Consider the following 20,739-nt stretch of genomic DNA (forward strand, 5'->3'; position numbering starts at 1 on the left):
AAAATCAACGACTGAAAATATAAATTTTATAAAAAATAGTGATATAAAATTAAAATTTTCGATTAGAAATATTGATCTTGTGTAAATGGTATAAAAAATTTTCTATAAGATTTAAATATTTCTATAATATTAAATTTGCAAACGGTATTGACTACCAACCTCGATCTGGTGCAGTTGCTCTCTATCGCTGCATGGACACACTCCTGCATCCCAAAGTCGCCGTTGCTATGACATGCGCTCGGCGAGGACTTTTTTCGAAAATGACCCTGTAAAATTTTGTATTTGCCAAACTAACCCTGTGAAATTTTTATTTGTGAAACTAACCCTTCTCTCGCCACGTGGGCGCCACGTCAGGGATTCCTCAAAAAGACGGTGAATCGTTCACCGTCTTTGATATTTGTTGTGAAGGCGGTGAATGGTTCACCGTCTTTATAAGACGGTGAACCATTCACCGTCTTTAGTACAAATCTCTATACTGCGCAAATCTTTCCAAGTCCATAATATGGTGTCCTTGATAAGACGGTGAATCGTTCCCCGTCTTCTCGAGGGCACAGAAAAGACGGACTTGAGAGAGCGGAAAGGGAAAAGGGCGGAAAGAAAAATTTTGCACTAAAGGCGGTGAATGGTTTACCGTCTTCTAAAGACGGTGAACCATTCACCGCTTTTACAACAAATTACAAAGACGGTGAACGATTCACCGCCTTTTTGAGGAATCCCTGACGTGACGCCCACGTGGCGAAAGGAGGGTTAGTTTTATAAATAAAAATTTTACGGGATTAGTTTGGCAAATACGAACTTTCACATAATTATTTTTGAAAAAAGTCCCTCGGTGACGCCCTAGCAAAGTACGACGGCATTAACATCATGCGTGCACTGTTGGACAAAATATCTCTCGGCATCATTATCTCCTCCAAGGCCATCGTCAACCATCTTGTATTTTTTCTCGAACGTGGCAACAGTGATGGAGATGAAAAAGAACGAAAGAAAAAACAGAAGAAGAACGATTAAGAAAAAGCAATGAAGAAAATATGGTCTCTATTTGCAAAACACAAAATAGTGAACTTTTTATACAAATAGAGCAAAATTCTAGTAACAAAACTTGAATCGTAACGTTGACGTCCTTCAGAAAATCTCGAAAGAGTCTATTCAGATGGTTTATGACGTTGATCTCTTCTTTGATCTAAAATTGTTTCGACGCTAGTGAATCTTTATTAGTAAATTTAAAATTTTGAGGACGAAATGAGCGTCGAATAGATGTTCAGGGACTAGTAGAGCAATTTTAACCCATTTTAACACCTTCGTGCACAAGAAAAAAAAAATATTTTTAAAAAATTACAAAAGAATCGCGAATCCAAAAATGGCTTCTCTGTCACTCGTGACTCTCCCCTCCCTCTTCGCTCCGAACCCCTTTCGATTCCAATCCCAAAACCCTAGATTCTCCCCCCTCTCCTTCTCCCACCGAGGTCTCTCTCCTCGCCTCTCCAATGGGGCGCGGCGCCGGCCGCGCGCCGCGTACGTGTCGGCTCCAGCCTCTGACCCCGACTCCGGCGGCGCCGCCGCCGGCGACGGCGCCCCCGCCGCGGCGTGGCTCTCCGCGGCCAACGCCGCCGCCATTAGCTGGGCCGTGGTTTGGCCCCTTATTTTGAGCCACAAGATGCGGATTGCGGCGTCGTTGGTGTCGCTTGTGGCGTGTACTACGTGTACTCTTGCCATGCCCCTCTTCTCTGGTTCTCTATCCCTCCCTCGCTCTTTTCATTATTTGTTCTAAGTAATTTGTAATGCAAATGCTTTACGTATAGGCGACAGTTGATAGGTTCTCTTTTGGAGATTGAATCCAAAAGTGGATAGAGGACGTGATTAATGTTCGAATTGTTGTATAGGGCCTGTTTGGTTCTGATTCTGCTTTTTCTTTCGGTCGTGGTTACTTGTAACTAAAAAGTCTGAAGCTTTTGCTGTTGGAGGAAGCAGAAATGTTAGTCTGAGGGCTAAAAGCAGAAGCTCTAGTTTAGCAGGGGGAAGCTGTTAGTTTTAGCAGGGAGAAGCTGTTAGGAGGGATGTAATCTCGTAGCTGCATGATTCAGCTAGTATTTTATGATATAGCACTCTACCTGACGGTACTATTGATAGTGGAAAATGCATTTGTAATCATAATAAGCAGGGGATATGGGGGGCCTTTGCCGAATATTTCCTTCTAACTCTGTTCTGATCATCGGGATAATAATTAGAAATCCAAGTTAAATGAAATAGTTCTCATAACTGTCGAGTATCCAAATCGTCATGCTGTTCCTTTTCAATTAGAGAAAATGGCCAGGGATGGAATCACATTATATGAAAAATGTTTAGGAATTAAAGTTTTAAAGTGGAAAGTACACGATGGTACTGGAACTAGCCATATATTTTACCCTCTGATTGCCCCTCCCTATTATAAATTTAAGCAAGATCTTTGAAAAATTCTAGCAGTTGCTAGATATTCAGTCTTAGGGTAATTCTTGTTTTTCCTCCTGCGTTCTTCTTTGCATGCGTCTAACTTGTTATTAATGGTTAGGTTCATGTCACAACGTGAATGTCATCAATTTTAGATGTTGCAAACTGTGGCAGGGAATTTTTTTGAAATACTCATTGGAAGAGGTTCTGAGTCTTTATGGAAGCTTCTTTCTAAAGTTGCTGCTCTTTACATTTTGGAGCCAATTTTCACTATCATTTTTGTGATCAACATGACTACCATCTGGGAGAAGGTGATGACAACCCTACGTGGGCAGATATTTAGAAGAATATTGGTTCAAAAGGTATATTTCTTTAATTGTCCTCACCTTGTATTAAACTGAATTTTCTGTTGCAATACTTGTTAGATGCACACAACTACTATTTCGACTTTGTTCTTACTCTTAATCTCTTAGAGACATGAATTTGAAAGCTCATGAGTTTTTAGACACGGTAGTACTTTTAGATGCTTCACAAGCTGTAAATACATAAGAGATGATCACTGTAATTTGAAGGGCCTGAAAAGTCTATCGTTGCATGCAAGGATTGTTCTAAGCATGTGTCAGGTTTCGCCGCTTTCCTTGGTTTTCGTTTTTTACTTTTCAGCAGACTTTTATTAGAGTGCTAGATGTTACCTAATTGTTATGAAACGGTTACCTTTTGATGGGGCTCTAAGATCAGTTTGACTGATTGGCACTCCCATGACCACATCATTTTCACTCTATATACTCTCAAATCACCAAATAAAGTTTACTTTAGTTCCTTTTAAAAGTCATCTAGTTTAACTTAATTGGGAAGGAAGAATCATATAAGAAGTTGAAGAGTGAGAAAGAAGAAACACTTGACCTTCTGCCTCTCTTTTATTTGTCTAAGGAGAGAGAAAACTCACTACTTTTTTATTACCTTACAGCATAGGGTCCCATTTCCACATTTGGTGGGCAAACACAATTCCTTATCAATCCTTTTTTTTTTTTTTTTTTTTTTTCTGTTGATGAGTTAATATTTTTGTTCTTCTTACAATAAGATATAACAAGGATGACTCCCATTGATTCTTGACTCTTTTGACACTGAAATTACCAAATGAATATAAGTTGCATTCTCAAAACCAGATATCTAGTCCCTGTGTTATCCGAAGCGCTTTAGTTTCTGATGTTAATCACTAATTATCTAAATTGCCTTTTTACCCAACTGCTGCATGACTTTTCTTATATTTAGACATGACTTCTAAATTACACTTTCTATACATTTGTTTTAATTGTAGGTGACTGATCAATCCAAATTGGGCTTACTTGTACTACATAGTGTTGTCCATGCATGTTAACGTTAGTATCATTCTTTAGAATGTTAACTTTCTCCCTTTCAGGATAATGCTAACTTGAACCTGACCTAGTGGTTCAGGTTTTTTTTTTTTTTTTTTTTCGGATCATCGCACACTCTCAAGATATATAAATGTTACCTCAGCTGGCTATCTTCCACGAATTTATCTGTGTATAAATGCTTGCTTGTATGATATTGTGATTCTTCTTAGATGTACATAAATTCGGAGTCCATGGTTGTACAAACATATTTTATTATGTTGGGTTTCCAAATACTTTGTCAAATTTCAGTGACTAAAGCTATGTAACAACTCAAAAGAAAAGGGATTATAATGAAAGCATCTAATTTTTGTGGTGCTATATTCCATGATGATTGACATGATTGAAAAGTTATTTTTGGTCAAGATAACTTCTTTTTAGAAACAAGATTTCTTTGTGAAGTACTTGCATATTGGCTCTTCGACAGGATTAAAGCTAATAATAGGTTATACCTTTTCAAATTTTTCTTATTTCATATCATTTTTTGTGTTTGCTCAATCATTTGTATTTTTTGTATCAGTTACTTTGAAGTCCCTTATTGAGTTATTAACAAATGATGGCTTTTTTCCTCCTGCAGGTGGAATTTTTTGACCGCCACAAGGTATAGTTTATCTTTATTATCTTACCTGAAAGTCTGGTTAAATATAAGAGTTAATTGCAACTTAGTCCCTTAACTTTGACTCCAATGTTAATTTTATCCTTAATTAATTCTTAAAGTCCCTGAAGTTTGATTTGATTCTAATTCCAGCCTTCCTCAGATTTTCATATTTAGCAAAGCAAAGTCTAACTATGGCACGTTTTAGATTATTGGATGACAACTGGACTCAATTTTTATGCAGAACAAACTTCTGCTACTATTTTATTACAATTGAAGACGAAATTAAAATGAAGGTCAGACTTTACAGACAAAATTTGTAATTAATCCTAACTGTGGAGAAGTAAACCAATATATAGAATTTGTCTTGTATTCCACCTTATTTTTGCTGATGCAAACAATGAGGGTATGACATTTCTATTTTGACTGCCGTAGTGTTTAATTTTGTATGCTAAACCTCAACTATGGCTGTTGGTAGCTTATAAAGAGTGTTTTCTTACATTAAAAATTTCTATTGCTGAACAGGTTGGTGAATTGACTGGTCTTTTGACATCTGATTTGGGTGCTCTAAAAGATGTTGTTAATGAAAATATATCAAGGGATCGTGGACTGAGAGCACTCTCTGAGGCAAGCTACTTTACATTACTGAAAATGTAAGCTTGATAAATAAAACACTGTTTTCTCAAGAATGAGATATATGCATCAACTTTTTGGATTAGCTTTTTACGTCTTAAACGTGTTATAATTCCACGTTAAGTTAGTGCCTCTTTCTCGTGGCTTCTGGGACAACTTTCTACTTTGAGAAGTAGCAGACAAGCACTTAACAGTTAAAACAAGTCATTAAAAGCAAAAATGAAACACGTCACGTAATGAGAGTCAGTTTGCCTAATTAAAATGTCAGCTATTTATGCTGAAGGACAATATCAGGGCTGTCTGCATCTTGTGCACCTGCGCCAAGGCAGACCGGCATGTTTGGAAATTTGGTTGGTCCTGTTGAACCAAATTTTCACAACAAAGGTACTTTTGGTTCAATCAGGCCTTTTTGGAAATTTGGTTGGTCATAAAAAAGTGCGTTCTTCAAAATTTGAGAAACTCACAAGCCGAAATAGAGCCCATGTGCTTATAAATTTTAATTGCATGCTAGATGGAAGGCCAATGGCTGTTAATCATGCACTTTTTACCTGGAATGTATTTAGGGGAAGAAACATATGGGGCTTCATGCATGTATGGTTTTGTTTCAGCTGGTTGTCTCAAAAAGAATTCAAGAAAATAAGGAAAATAAACAAACCCAACATCAAGCCTATTTGTCATGAAGTTGCCATCACAACCTAGACCTAACCCAAGTTATCTATCTATCATCAAATTAAGCTTTTGTTGTTTTTTGTAACTATTTTCCTCTCACTGCAGGTTATTGGTACTATTTGCATACTTTTTACACTGTCCTCTCAGCTTGCTCCTGTCCTGGGACTTCTAATGGTATCTATATCACTACTAGTAGGTAATTATTTGAAACATAATATGCAAAGAATTTACAATTTAATCACTGAAATCTCTTTTGAATGAACAACACTGCAATTTCACTGATTAACTAGATTCTGATAAACCTATGTACACCTTTCACTTTAAAGCATTCCAAGTTCAAAGATATTTCCCATTACTCATAAGTACTATAATTTTCTTTAATTTTTTAATATAAATCCTAGAAGCTACGGTGGATTTTTTACTTCGATCTTAGTTCAGATGAAAATAGAACATCTTTGAATATCTTCTTCCGCATCTGAACCACATCCTCGACCTTAGAAAGTGTAAAATTACTAACCTTTCAGTTTTGTGCCAATTAATGTCAAATACTCAGCTGTATTCAAGCGCTCAACCATTCCTATTTTTAAATCGCATGGAATGGTCCAGGCAAGAATAGCGGATTGTGCAACTGAAACGTTTTCTGCTATTCGGACTGTAAGCATTTCCAATTATTTTGTTCATACACTTTTCAGTTGCGTTTCATTGTACATCAATCATATAATATACGTTTTTTGCTTAAGTATCTGATTTTGTTTTTCTTTGTTTAATATGCGGTGACTCTCGATCTCTTGAAGTTTATTTGAAAATTTTGCTTTTTTCCTTCAGGTTAGGTCATTTGGTGGTGAAAGGCGCCAAATTTCAATGTTCAATAATTTGGTAAGTTTTTTATATGCTCTGCTCATAATCATAAATTGGGAAACTTGGATAGAATATCAAGGCAGTCTTATCTCCAAAGTAATCATATTAGACTACATGGTTCTTTCTTCTCTATTGAACTCTATCATTTGCTCTAGTTAATTTGATTCGTCTAGCTTTTCTATGTTTACTTGAAAGCAAAAAATAATAGTTTTTTAATATCATGTTTCCTTTATTCAGATGTAGTTCAATTGTGCATTTCTTCATGTGAATTTGTGATTCCATCAGTGTTTAAAAAAGTGCTCGCTTGAGCTCTAGGCTCACTGGCCAGAGCCTAGGCAGCCCATAGGCGGGCGAGGTCACCAAGGTGCACGCCTAGGCCGCCTAGGCGCGTCCCTAGGCCACCTCTAGGATCAAGGCATGCTCAAGGCGCGCCTTCTTCATCTAACAGGTTTAGATCTAGTTCTATATACTCTAAGGCTTCGTTAGGTTCGGGGTTAAGTAAGAGCTAGTTATTTCAGAGATAAGGTTAAGTTCAGGGTTAAGCCTGGAATAGACAAATTTTGCGTTTGGATGATAATTGAGTTGTTCCCGAGATTAAAAAAAATAGCATTTGGATAGATAAGATGGAATAAGAGGAATAGTGAGCAGTTATAAATAGAAAATAATGATATTGCTCCAATTATTATATTTGAATTTAAATTTTTTTATTTTATATTTAAAATTTAAATAGATTACTTTTACAATTATGGGTGCGGTTAGCTAACCCCACCCCCCAAAAATGTGTTTGGGGTTAAAAGGGGGGTTACCCCCTTATCCCCCCCTTTGACCCTGAACCAAACAGGGGCTAATGGGTTTGGATCCATATATTAGTCTAATGGGTTGAAACATCTAAAATAAATTCAAAATCCTAAACTAACATAATCTAAACACTAAACAATTATCAAAAACTCTCCGCTTCTCTCCGCTCATCCCTCTTTCCCATTCTTCTATTGCCTCCCACTCTCCCTTTCTCCCGCTCGTTCAAATGTGGACTAATTAACATTTTTAGTGTGACGTATTTTCGCTTGGAATCTTGAACACTAAGCTTTCATATGATTATATATCGGACCTTTCATTTCATAGATGTGGACCTAGTTACCTTTATGCTAGTCTTTATTTGCAGAAGAAAAGGTAATTTGTTCTTTAATTTTATCTGTATTATTTTATTTTTTAAAATTATCATATATATTGCTTGGCTTCTTTTCTTTTCTTCATTTTTTTCTTCTGAAACATGATTATTTGGGTAGTTATAGAATATTTATTGTGATAATATGATTTTAAAGAGTATTTAGTGCTACTTAATAATTATTAGAAAGTATAGTAAAGAATTTCTTGGCTATTTTAAAGTTCTATGAAAGTGTGCGCCTTATCTCTCTCGGGCGCGCATTTACGCCTTGCGCTTTGTGTCTAGGAGCAACAGCCCTTTGAGCCTAGGTGCGCCTTGGGCTTTTTTAAACACTAGATTGCACTTATATGTCCATTTACTTATTTACTCACACTTTAGAATAGTCTAAACTAAAGTAGAGCTAATCTCAATCACACTTGGCTTGGTAGTTGGTATTGACTGATGAGAGAACAATTTTATTTGGGGAAAAGAAATTGAAATTTTCTTCAGTGGAACAAGGTTTTGAAAAATGAGTGAAATATTGGAGCTAAGAGAATGTAGATTAAAGGCAACATAAGTAATCATGACTTCATTCAGCAATTTACCTATAAATTAGTTAACAAACAAAACTGCATCTATTTGTACATCATATTATCTAAACCGGAAAGGAAACCAATGAAGTAATGAGGTTATTTTTGAGAATTGGAGCGAACTGATTGCTATGGCATGTACTTCATGATTTTGCAATAATTTGTTACTCTTTTGTAGAAGCTGAATTTTATCTTGCTTTTACTTTTTGATAGGTACTTGCTTACCAGAATAGTGGTATAAAACTTGGCTCGCTGAAGTCTGCAAATGAATCATTGACAAGAGTTGTTATTTACATTTCTCTGCTAACACTTTATATTCTTGGTGGAAGCAAAGTCAAGGCGGTGAGGACTTACACTTTGCCCTACTATACCTAATTTGCATGTTTTATACTAGGTAAAACCTTTAACACCAAAGATTCAAACATACCACCTTGTTAAAACACAGACTAACAAACTATGGCCACACAGGCACACAGCCACACACACATTTAAATATCATGTTCGGTTTTTTTTGTGTCTGTAAGCGAGAGAGAGAGAGAGAGAGAGAGAGAGACACCAAACTGTCCACACAGGCACACATGCATTTAAATATCGTGTTCGGTTTCGTGAGAGCGAGGGGAGAGAGAGAGACCAAACTATGTCCACACAGGAACACATGCATTTAAACCAAACTATGTCCACACATGAACACACACATTTAAATATCGTGTTCAGTTTTGTGAGAGAGAGAGAGAGAGAGAGAGAGAGAGAGAGAGAGAGAGAGAGAGAGGATTTGGGCCTTCCCAAAATTGATGTCTGACAATACGTGCTGTTGAAAGGATTTGGGCCTAAATCCTTCCCGAGAATTGATGTTAGACATCTGAATTGACAATACATGCTGTTGAAATCATCTAGAGTATTCGAAGGTACTAGAAACTTAGTTTCATGAATTTTCATGCCTTCTATCCACGCATCAAAGCGCCTCAAAATTGACAATTTTAACAGTTACTATTCGGTGTTTGCTATTTTAGTTGTTAAATTTGATTTAGTTAAGTCAAAGATTTGTTGAAAATTCTTTTGAGATGTCTAAATCAAGAATAGTGCCTTTGATGTTTTATGGTTGACTTCTTTTCTATGTTTAAAAATCTTTTTGGTTGTACACCAGTCATTATTTTCTCCCCTTGATGTCCTAGTAAAGAGAATTGGAAATACATGACTTTTAGTTCAACCAACTTCAAATATGCTAAGATTTGTTCCAGTTACGTAGGCCTTGGATTTATAATTTCAGATGCTCTAACATTGATATTGTGAATGGATTCATGCCCGTATCCTCTTGAATGGAGTCTAGTACAACAGCACAGATCATTAATTTAATTTCTCTAATATCGATTTTGAGAAGCATGTAGGCTCAAATGTTCGGGCCTTTCTGTTTATATATAGAACATAAGCGGTTAAGTTGGTTTTGTATTAAATTTTCCAAACGGGGCATATTTTTGAGTACAGGGGTATAGGTAAGAAATTGAGTTTGAATAGCATAGAAGAAAATCAGATTTTCAAGGGATATATCTGTAGACTTAAAAATTTTGCAAGGGTAGATATGTAAATATTTGTATACTATAAAATGCCTATCTTTATAATGGATCTAGCAAATGTATTCTTTGTCGCATGCATTTTTTATTGGTTAGTAGAAGTTAATTATTTGTACAGTTGATCTTCTTTGATTCCAATTATATTATTTGGTGAAGTTTGGAACCTTCATCATTTAGATTATACATGTTATGATATGCCCATTGCAGGGTGAACTGTCTGTTGGCACCATGGCTTCTTTCATTGGTTACACCTTCACACTAACCTTTGCCGTGAGTAATTTTATATACATTGTGCTTCAGGAACTATGCATTCATGGAGAAACTAATGGCCACACCTAGTGCACCACACTACCACAGTGGCCATGAGCTGCCGAATGGTCAGCCTGTCACCTATCTCATGTTTCAAGCCCTGCTGACCAATGCGTTGCAGACTATTCTTGATTACAAAACTTTTTGTTTTTCTTTTGGATAGTTGGATTGAAAGCATGAGATACGGTTGTATCACTGGGCAGTGCACTGGCTGACTTGGTGCATCAGGTCCAGGCTTTAATTTCTGCCAAACTTGAGGCAATCTTTCTTTGAATAAACCTTTGTTCATTACAATTCCATAAGCATATCACAGGTCCAAGGAGGTGTTAATACTCTTGGTGATCTACGTGGCATGTTTGCTGCTGCAGAGAGAATTAATTCTATCTTCTCCGAGATGGAAATCGACGAATCACTTGCTTATGGTTTGGAGAAAGAGCTCCAACAGAAAAATCTAGACCTTGGATTGCTTTATAGGGAAAGTTATTCTGAGCAAAATCAAGCTGTAAATATCCATTACATGTCGTCATTAAAGTCAGGCAGCGATTGTTACAGTTTAGCTCGGTCAGGTGACATTTGCCTTGAAGGTAAAAAGTTTTTCCTTTTCAAGCTAACTAGTCATTAATCCTGCGCAATGCACGAACAGATTTTGTTAATGTGTAGCTTGGATCAGATGTAGTCAACGATTAGAGATTATCAATAGTAGCAAATTAATTTTTATACAGAAGAGAGTCATACAGATAAGTATGTAGAATTTGATTAGATTGAGTGTTATACATATAGGAATTCGTTTATGTTTTTAAGAAAGAGATAAAAAGAAATAATGGTACATACTTAATGGATTTAAAGTAATTTTGATAAATAGAATTTTATCCAGACCTTGAAGCTTACAGAGATTATAGTCTTAAATTTATGTTGAATGGCACAAAGCCAGGCTGCCAAGTGGTCCAAATAAACTCTGCTAGGCTTAAGGATGTTGCGTCAGTACACGAATTTGAGTGCCCATTGGGCACAAACTATGCTCCCCGTGTCGTGCTGTGGCAATAAGGTGTCGGCACAATACGAACCCCTTGGAGATGGCACAAGTTAAAATCTTCTTTTTCAAAGTAACGTGTAATTACATCACTCGAGTACAGAGATTTAGCAAAAAAATTTCAAGAACAGTCAGAATATAGAGCGCCAAAGAAATTAAATTTTTTCATGACAAAGTGTGACAACACACGGGTAATTTGTCACCAGGACACATCAACATGGCACAACATGCACTGTGCGAAACCATGCTGGTGAGTGCTTAGCACTTAAATCCTTGATTTTGCTAATGCTAGCTTTAATCCTGTGCTCTACACTAAAAATAATTAATCTTACATATTTGAATATAAAAAATAGAAACAATTAGATGATTAAGATTAGATTTTCTATACATATAGTAAAAAAGATGAGCTAGAGGATAAGGATTTGTAACTAGTCTCAGAACATTACATTATACATATTTCAATAAAAAAAATAGAAAGTATTAGATTATTAAGATTAGATTTTACATACATATAAGTAAAGATGATAAAAGGATGGGTTAGAGTATAAGGATTTGTAACTAGTTTCAGAACATTACATTATACATATTTAAATATAAAAAATTAAAAATTTTTAGATGATTAAGATTAGATTTTATATATATATATATATATATATATATAAGCAAAGATGATAAAAGGATGAGCTAGAGTATAAGGATTTGTAACTAGTTTCAGAACATTACATTTAAGGATGAGGATCTATAATTGAATAGAAAGATGAGCTACATAATTTCCAGGACTCAGAATACCTAGTCCTTTAATTTATTCTTTATTTTCAGTGTTAGTCAGTTAAGGCTTATCCCTCACAGGAGTCACAGGGAATATTTTAGATGATTTGGGGCTCACTTGGGAATATTTTCAGTAGAAGTAATGGTTAGAATTCAAAGCCCCATCTTTCATAAAAGAAAGGGAGTGAAGTTATTTTTTCATAAAATAAGGTTTTCGAAAGTGTAGATTACTGGACAAAAATGCTGTTCATGATTAGTTGTTGGACCATTGTCTAGAGCTAAAATAATGAGGGGAAAAGAGCAGTCTTATGAGTCGGTAAAATTTAGTGAGATAATCAAAGTATTTATCCTGATGCAGTGTTGAAGAGTGTTTCTAAAAATTTAAGTATCAACTGTTGTTTCAAAACTTGATTTCATACAACATGTATCTAAACGTCGGTTTACTCTTCTTAAGCTATGTCAATCAGAACTAAGCACCAACGCCCCACTTAGATTATATTCATTTGAAATGAAATGTTCCATAGATGATACCCAACTACTTCATAGTTGCATATGGTTATTTTGTCAATAAATTGTAGTACATTCTTTTGAAGAAAGCTTATAGTTTTTGGTTTCAGTCAATCTAGAACTTACCATAATATAAGTTGACAATTTCCAATAATTGCTCTAGAACTTACCATAATATAAGTTGACAATTTCCAATAATTGTTTTAACTATATTATCAGCTTATGTTTCCTTTATAATTGACAGATGTCCACTTCTCTTATCCACTAAGGTCTGATGTCGAGGTCCTAAATGGTCTAAATTTGACAATTAAATCTGGAAAAATAACAGCATTAGTGGGACCCAGTGGTGCTGGAAAAAGTACAGTGGTTCAACTTCTAGCACGGTTTTATGAGGTTAAATATTGTTCAATTATTTGGAACTCTATTTTCTGCTTTTGTTTGATGCAAGAGGGCTTTATTCAGATTGGTATTATTCCATAATTGCAGCCTACTAGAGGTCGCATTACCGTAGCAGGGGAAGATGTCAGAACATTTGATAAAAGGGAATGGGCTCGGGTTGTGTCATTGGTGAATCAGGTATTGTTTAGATCTACATGGTGTTGAAAATTTCTTTAATGATAGCTGGCCATGAAAGTGCTCTTCTTCAACTTGTTGAATTTGGTTTGATCTTGTAGTTTGCATACATATTCCTACTGACTATGTTACTGTGGTTGCTATGAAGTGTACGTCATATTCCTATTGACTATGTTACTGTGGTTGCTATGAAGTGTACAATATACAAAAAAGAGCGGGCAGGCTCAATTTTACCAGATAATGAAACTTAGACAATTTGCTCCTTTTTTCAAATGGTTCTCTTTTTCACACTTGGTTGGGACAGTGATGAAAAATGGTTCATGATGTCAAATGCTCAAACATGTAGCTAATTTCCTGAATCCTCTATTATGACCTAAAGATGTTGTTGTTTTTGCTCCTAATAAAGCTTGATATTGAACCTATGAAGTAGGGAGTGCATTAATTTGGTGCTTATTTGTTTGTTGCTCCTAACAATTGGACTTATGAAAGCAGGGATTGCTTGAATTTTGCTTCTCTCCAGTTCTTTTTCGCCATACTCATGCTCTCTGTTTCCCTGCTTCCATTTCTGGTCAAATTGGGAGCAAATAAGTTACTTCATATTGAACTTGTTCTTTTTCTGATTCAGTTGGCTAGGGGTTTGATGGTTGGTACCCGAGGGCCTAAGTTTGAAGCCTAGTTGCTTCACATTTCTAGCTGACCTAGTACCAAGGGCCTAAGTTCTAAGCCTAGTTGCTTCACATTTCTAGCTGACCTTATTTATTTATTTATTTGTAAATGAACAAAGCAGGTAGCTTGCTACCTTTCCCTCTCTCTCAATAAAAAGAAGTATTGGCAACAATTATCTTTACGCAATTCATTTGAAAATATTTTCAAATGCATGATAGTTCATAGCAAAACAAAGCTGAATTGGTTTTTTTTTTTCCTTCACATTTCTTTTCTTTTTCCTATCACATCAACTTGCACTGCGTAAATGAAGATTTTCAATGTTTTAAAAACTGGGTCGAATTACGACCCGGAAATGTTATGGGGTCAACGGTCACTGGCAGAACTAGAAATGTCAACATGACATCATAAATATATAATTATTATTTGTTTTATTATATAGAAAAATATTATTCTAGTATCATACTTAATTATAAAATACTAATTTTTAGATCAAATTAAGTAGATAGAAGTTTTCAAGTTTTACTTTTTATAATACTAATATGTGCTAATAGAAAATAAAATTAACTAAGTTGATTTTAAGCAGATGGATTTTAATATGACTTGATCAAAAAAATCCGGTCTGTTTGATTAAAACCTGATCGGTTCGATGGTTGAACTGCCGGTTCGAATGGTTCAAAGTGATTTTTTGATTTATTCGATTCAAAGGGTTGAACCAAACCATTTTATAGATTGAGTCACGGTCGGACTGGTCGAACTGGCTGGTTCGACTCAGTTTTTAAATCATTGAGTGTTTTAGATAACATTACTGCATAAATAATATTCCTATTCTTGCACATTAGTTTATGAGATTGTATTGCTCAGTACTGTACAAATGATACTCCTATTCATGCATATTGGTTTCATGAGATTATATTGCTACAGAAATTGTTTTAGCCTATTCACTGTCTGAACTATTATTTTCCTTTTCATGCTTCTTATTTTGTTAATGTTGGGACTTCCATTCCCACCTATTTTATGCTTTGTATATTAAATGGTCAGTCAATTTTTGCAGGATCCGGTACTGTTCTCAGTGTCTGTAGGGGAAAATATTGCATACGGTCTACCAGACGATGATGTCTCCAAAGATGACATAGTAAAGGCCGCTAAAGCCGCCAATGCTCACGAGTTCATAATCTCTCTTCCCCAGGTCAGAAATTATTGGCTGAATTTGAGTCACCGCATGAGCTATGGACTGCCTATTCTGTCTCCCTTCTTCCTATTTCTACTTGCAATTTCGCCGCCCAATGGATTGTATGCTTTTCTTGATTTTAAAATTACTTTCTGTAAAATGAAGTTGGATAGTTAAATTGAAAATATAAGATGGAATGAAAAGCATCAAGATGGGCAGTCCACGGCAACCATGGTGGATTGTATTCAAGCAACTCTAGTGTTACACATTTGCGAATTTCATTGTATCATAACATTCTACTGCACCTTGCTGCTCTATCTCACGCTACCATAATTGTTTCTCTTTAGGGTTATGACACACTCGTTGGTGAACGTGGAAGCCTCTTGAGTGGTGGACAGAGACAGGTGCTGATCTGATCTTAATTCCCTTTGTTATTTTGACTTTCTATTAACTAATTCTCCTTTTTTTTTTTTCAGAGAGTTGCTATCGCACGAGCTCTTCTTAAGAATGCACCAATTCTAATACTTGATGAGGTAAGAGTCATTTGTATCTCAAGTAACAAATCTATACGTCAGTGGCTGCCACCTTTTGGCCTGACTTGTGAAACAACTTCTCCATTCCAGAAAGCAAAAGCTTCTAAAATCTGGGCATCTGGCTATCAAGTAGTGTGGAGCTTTTGCTTTGGTGGGAAGTTAAAAATGAGCTTCTTGGGTCCAAAAGCAGAAGCTTGTATTTGAAGCTTCTGCTGGTGCTTTAACCAAAAGCTGTCAGGAAAGATTTTGATGCAACAATTATCGTTCATTTTTGGAAACCTCTATTCAAACGTTCTTTATAAGCTCCAATGGTGGTCGAGCAGGCCCTCAAGTCTATTAGTGACAGATCAAGCCCGACCTCGTTCTTTCTACTTTTTCTATTGCAGGCCACAAGCGCTCTTGATGCAACTAGTGAGCGGCTGGTGCAAGAAGCCCTCGACCATTTGATGAACGGAAGGACCTCTTTGGTGATCGCACATCGATTAAGCACTGTACAGAATGCACATCAAATAGCTCTTTGCTCCGGTGGGAAGATCATGGAGCTCGGCACACACTCTGAGCTGTTGGCTAAGGGAGGTCAGTATGCATCCCTGGTTGCGACTCAAAGACTTGCATTTGAGTGAGCTTTATACCCCGTTATTTTTATTCTGTTTGTTTTTTTCTTTCCATAGAAAGATGTGTTATTATTTTTAGAGAGCATTAATTTAATATAACTATACTGGTGTATAAAAGAAACCAGCTTGTTCTCTCCAAATGCAGGATAAAGAAAAGGTAAAAAAAAAACTTAATACCTAACCTGCAATATGATGTATTTTGAAACACATACTTTTATAAGATTCCAATTTTACCACGTAACCTTACAGCATGTTCGATCTAACACTTCCCCATCAAAGCTTGTTTAGTACTATAGTGTAGTTTACAATGTTCTATTACTCTACAAGATATTCACTACTCCAATAGATATATAGTATCCATTAAAAAAGCGTAGCGTGTTTTTAGTTAGTGTTTTGGATTTGCTAAGAACGAACATACAGATGCAATACCTCGTTTAACTGCTAATTGGAAAGGTGTAAAAAGGTAAGTTTGTTTTGTATTATATATCATCTTGCATTTCCATATCTGGTTTGTCATACCTTGCCTTTTAACTGCATTAGTATTTGATGGACAAAATGCATGTTTTTTTTTTTTTTTTTTTAAGACATAGGTAGCATGCTATCCATTTCGTTTATTTCATTTAGAAATAAACTTGGTTGAAAATGTGAATCAACTAGGATTCGAACTTGGAACCTCGAGTATCAATTACCAAATCTTTTGCCACATGCTCTAGGGACGACAGTCGGTAAAAATGCATGTTTGTTCATCTACTTTTATGAATGAATAGTGTTACAAACTTACATGTATTTCATAATGTACCTCAAAACTTTTTAGTCAGCTTTACATGTGTGATGGTTAGGCCTGTTCAGCTTTTCGTGTTAGTAATTGCTATGTGTACCTTGAAAGGCCTCTTCAAATGCTATCAAAAGATCAGCTTTTATATGATGGCAGATTATTAGCTCAACATTTTTTCTTTTTACTTTGATTTAAGTTGCTATAATAAATGTCAGAGTCATCAGCTTTATTTGGATACATAAATATCCTCGTTGGTATATTTTCTTAATTTACTCAAGACATTTGTATATTTGATAGATAAGAAGTTTAATCAAATATACAGAATAAAATAATATATTTAGCTTTTAAGTTATTTTTTCAGAATACGTGAAATATGCCATCCTACGTAACTTTGGATAGCAAAATTTTGGAATAATTTAAAATTATACTCCTTAATGACAATCATATTTGAAGAGTCATACTTAATAAGTTAGTTTTGAATAACTTATTTCGACATTCAAATTGGACCTAAAAGATCTTCGAGGATATCAAAGCCTTGGTTTTTTGAAATTTGTGGAAGTATCGAACTCTTTAAGCTATTTACTAACTGTTGTGTGTAAGCAGTTTCCTTATAGTCTTGTGTGCAAATTTACTGCATATCTGTGTACGGGACTATCTCGCCGCTGATATCCTGATTTGTGCACACGAAGCTGTAAAAATGCATACCGTGCGTGATATTTCCTGCTACACTGACACATGAACATCGTAAGATAAAAAGTATTAACCTTCACTAATGCATTTATATATGCTTGCGAAAATGGTGGGCTTATCAATATAATGCAGTATCAAGTGTTCGATTGACACCGCAGAATATGACAATGAAAGTGGTGTTAGAATTTAAACTTGAACTTAAAAAATTAAAAAATAAATTTTGAATACAGAATTCAAATTCCCATATGAGATGATAATTTAAATTTAAATAAAAATTATTATTTGAATTTAAATAATTATTAGTGAAAAAAGTTTCTTTTTTTTCCGTAAGTCCTTCATTCCCAGCTGGGGGGTGTTTATTTTGAGGGGATTTTATTAATAGGAATGTCAATTTCGCGATCAAAACAGAAGTAATTTGAATGAATCATTCCAATTTTTATTTTAAATCTTAAATTCTTCGAATCAAACATTCAGACTTAGAAATTCCTATGATGAAGAACTTCCTTAAATTATTTTGGTTAAAATTGCTTGTTAGAAAAAAAAGAAAAAAAAAAAAGAAAAAAAGAAAAAAAAACTATGGGTTTAAAACAAAAGTTTGGCCTGTAATGCTGGAGGGACATGAAAAATTATTGCCTGCACCGGTAAATCCACATGGCTCATGCACCTTATCTAATTTTTAATAGTCAATAATATCTTAGAGTTAAAACGCAAAATCAAAAATTTGCCAAGCTATGTTAGTTAATTCGCGAATTATTCGTAAATTTTTGAAAAAACGAATTAAACAGCCGAATTCATATTTTTGCGAAAAACTCGGAAAAAAAAGAAATTTTTTGATTAAAAAAACGTGTACGCGTATAATACGCGCAGCCGAATTATTCGGCCCAAAAAATCGGACGCGCCCGCGCCTGCCCGCACCGCCCGCGCCTGCCCGCGCTCCCGCACGTGCCTGCTGTCCTGCAGGCGCTCGCGGGCCGGCTGGCCCAAAAGGCCTAAACAGTTAAATACAAAAAAAAAACAAAAAATAACCTTTCCAAACACCTCGCCTAAGACCAAAAAAAAAAAAAAAAAAAAAAAAAAACTCTTTCCCAATTTTTACTTAATTAGCTTAATTTTATAGTTATTTATTCTTATATTTTTAAAAAATATGAATATTTATACTAATAGCATAAATTTTGAGAAAAAAATATTTAATTTAATAGCCGAATTTTTAATTGGTAAATATATAATATCCGTATAAATCACGTATCCGAATAATTAATGAATCCGTTTTTTAGCCGTATTTTTTAACGAATTTAAAAATTAGATGACGAATTTTATCCGAATTATACCCGTACCGAATTTTTGCCAAATCCGAATTAACTAACTATGGTGCCAAGAGGTTATCAGTAGGAATCACGGATTGGAATACGAAAAACAACAACACTTGAATACGGCACTGGGCCAATTTATAACAATTAGGACACGAATACACTATAAACATGGCCGATAAAACATAATATAATTAATATAATAATACATATCTATTATATATAAAATGTTAATTTTACTTAAATATTATTATATTTATCATATGAATAAAACTTAATAAAATTTTTAATGATAGTTCTTACATTTTCTTTAAAAAATTCTTCATCAAACATAATAATATATTTAATTGTCAAAAAAAAATTATATGAATTCATTAAAAAATCAAAATAATTACCACTTTATATATATATATATTTTAATGAAATGTATTATGAATTTATGTGGAATTTTTTAAAGNTAAACCAACCACCCACTCAACCCTAGGGGACCACTATCAATTTAACCGGGGACCACTATTATCCTAACCGCACATCTATTCATCCAACGGCCAAAAACTCAATAGTATCAAGGGCTTGGTGCTATTGATAGTATAGTAGCATAATTCTATATATATATATATATAGAGTGAGGCTACTATGCTATCGGAAGCACGGAGCCTTCCGTGCTTCCACCTCGTTTTCGATGTTGCGACTTTCGAATCGTCGATCGGTTCCGTTAAATTTGATCTAGAGTATTTGAAGTACCCAGAAAATAAATTTTATGATTTTACGATAATATTTGCCTTGTGAACGAAGGGGCTCAAAATCAACGGCTGAAAATAAAAATCTTACAAAATATAATAATATGACATTAAAATTTTAAATCAAAGATATTGATCTTGTTTTATATAGTATAAAGAATTTTCTATCAAAATTTCACGTGATTTGGATATTTCTACACCGTTAAACTTGCAAACGGCTCACTACGGCCATTGAAATTTGTTGATTTTGAGCTCATTCGATCACTAGGCAAATGATATCGAAAAATAATAAAATTTATTTTCTAGGTACTCCAAATACTCTAGATCAAGTTTAATGGAGCCGATCGACGATTCGAAAGTCGCAACATCGAAAATAAGGTGGAAGCACGGAAGGCTCCGTGCTTCCGATAGCATAGTAGCCTCACTCTATATATATATATATATAGAATTATGCTACTATACTATCAATAGCACCAAGCCCTTGATACTATTGAGTTTTTGGCCGTTGGATGAATAGATGTGCGGTTAGGATAATAGTGGTCCCCGGTTAAATTGATAGTGGTCCCCTAGGGTTGAGTGGGTGGTTGGTTTAATAGTATAATCTAATGGGTGGAAATGATCAAATGGTAGATCTAACGGTAGAAAACTCAATAATATCAAGGGCTTGGTACTATCGATAGTATAGTAGCCGGACTCTATATATATATATATATATATATATATATATATATATATAGAGAGAGAGAGAGAGAGAGAGAGAGAGAGAGAGAGAGAGAGAGAGAGAGAGAGAGAGAGAGAGTCCAGGTATGGTGGTTGTAAAAGCACCAAGCACTTGGTGCTTGTAAAATTTTTACCGTTAGATCTATGCCTTTTATCATTTTCATCCATTAGATTATACTATTTAACCAACCACCCACATCATCCTAACCGCACATTTCTTAATCCAAGGGTCGAAAACTTACAGTACTTTTAAAAGTTTATATATATATATAAAGAGAGAGAGAGAGAGAGTCCAGGTATGGTGGTTGTAAAAGCACCAAGCACTTGGTGCTTGTGAGTTTTCCATCGTTAGATTTAACCCTTTGATTATTTTTACCCATTGGATTATACTATTCAACCAACCACCCTCTCAACCTTAGGGGGCCCACATCATCCTAACCACACAT

The 20,739-nt window shown here is 35.0% G+C and overlaps 1 protein-coding gene across 2 annotated transcripts; it reads left to right on the forward strand.

Annotated features, from left to right (window-relative positions):
• On the forward strand, window positions 1,311-16,302 carry LOC109715810 (ABC transporter B family member 28). 2 transcript variants are annotated; one of them, XM_020241001.1, is made up of 16 exons: window positions 1,312-1,727; window positions 2,599-2,786; window positions 4,414-4,437; window positions 4,957-5,058; window positions 5,839-5,929; window positions 6,287-6,387; window positions 6,559-6,609; window positions 8,539-8,667; window positions 10,101-10,163; window positions 10,516-10,786; window positions 12,752-12,900; window positions 12,994-13,083; window positions 14,798-14,932; window positions 15,262-15,318; window positions 15,391-15,447; window positions 15,834-16,302. In XM_020241001.1, exons 1-16 carry the CDS (start codon window positions 1,358-1,360, stop codon window positions 16,068-16,070), a joined length of 2,115 nt encoding a protein of 704 aa, XP_020096590.1. In that variant the 5' UTR covers window positions 1,312-1,357; the 3' UTR covers window positions 16,071-16,302. The 2 variants fall into 2 exon arrangements, with proteins under 2 accessions (XP_020096591.1, XP_020096590.1); XM_020241002.1 differs by lacking the exon at window positions 8,539-8,667 and having other exon boundaries at window positions 1,311-1,727.

The sequence above is a fragment of the Ananas comosus genome, linkage group 9 (assembly GCF_001540865.1).
Source record: "Ananas comosus cultivar F153 linkage group 9, ASM154086v1, whole genome shotgun sequence".
Classification (NCBI taxonomy): Eukaryota; Viridiplantae; Streptophyta; class Magnoliopsida; order Poales; family Bromeliaceae; genus Ananas; species Ananas comosus.

Coding starts and splice junctions, on each gene's coding strand:
- LOC109715810 (XM_020241001.1), top strand. CDS start 1,358: ATGGCTTCTCTGTCACTCGTGACTCTCCCCTCCCTCTTCGCTCCGAAC. Junction 6,610..8,538: donor TTTCAATGTTCAATAATTTG/GTAAGTTTTTTA, acceptor ACTTTTTGATAG/GTACTTGCTTACCAGAATAG. Junction 14,933..15,261: donor TCATAATCTCTCTTCCCCAG/GTCAGAAATTAT, acceptor GTTTCTCTTTAG/GGTTATGACACACTCGTTGG.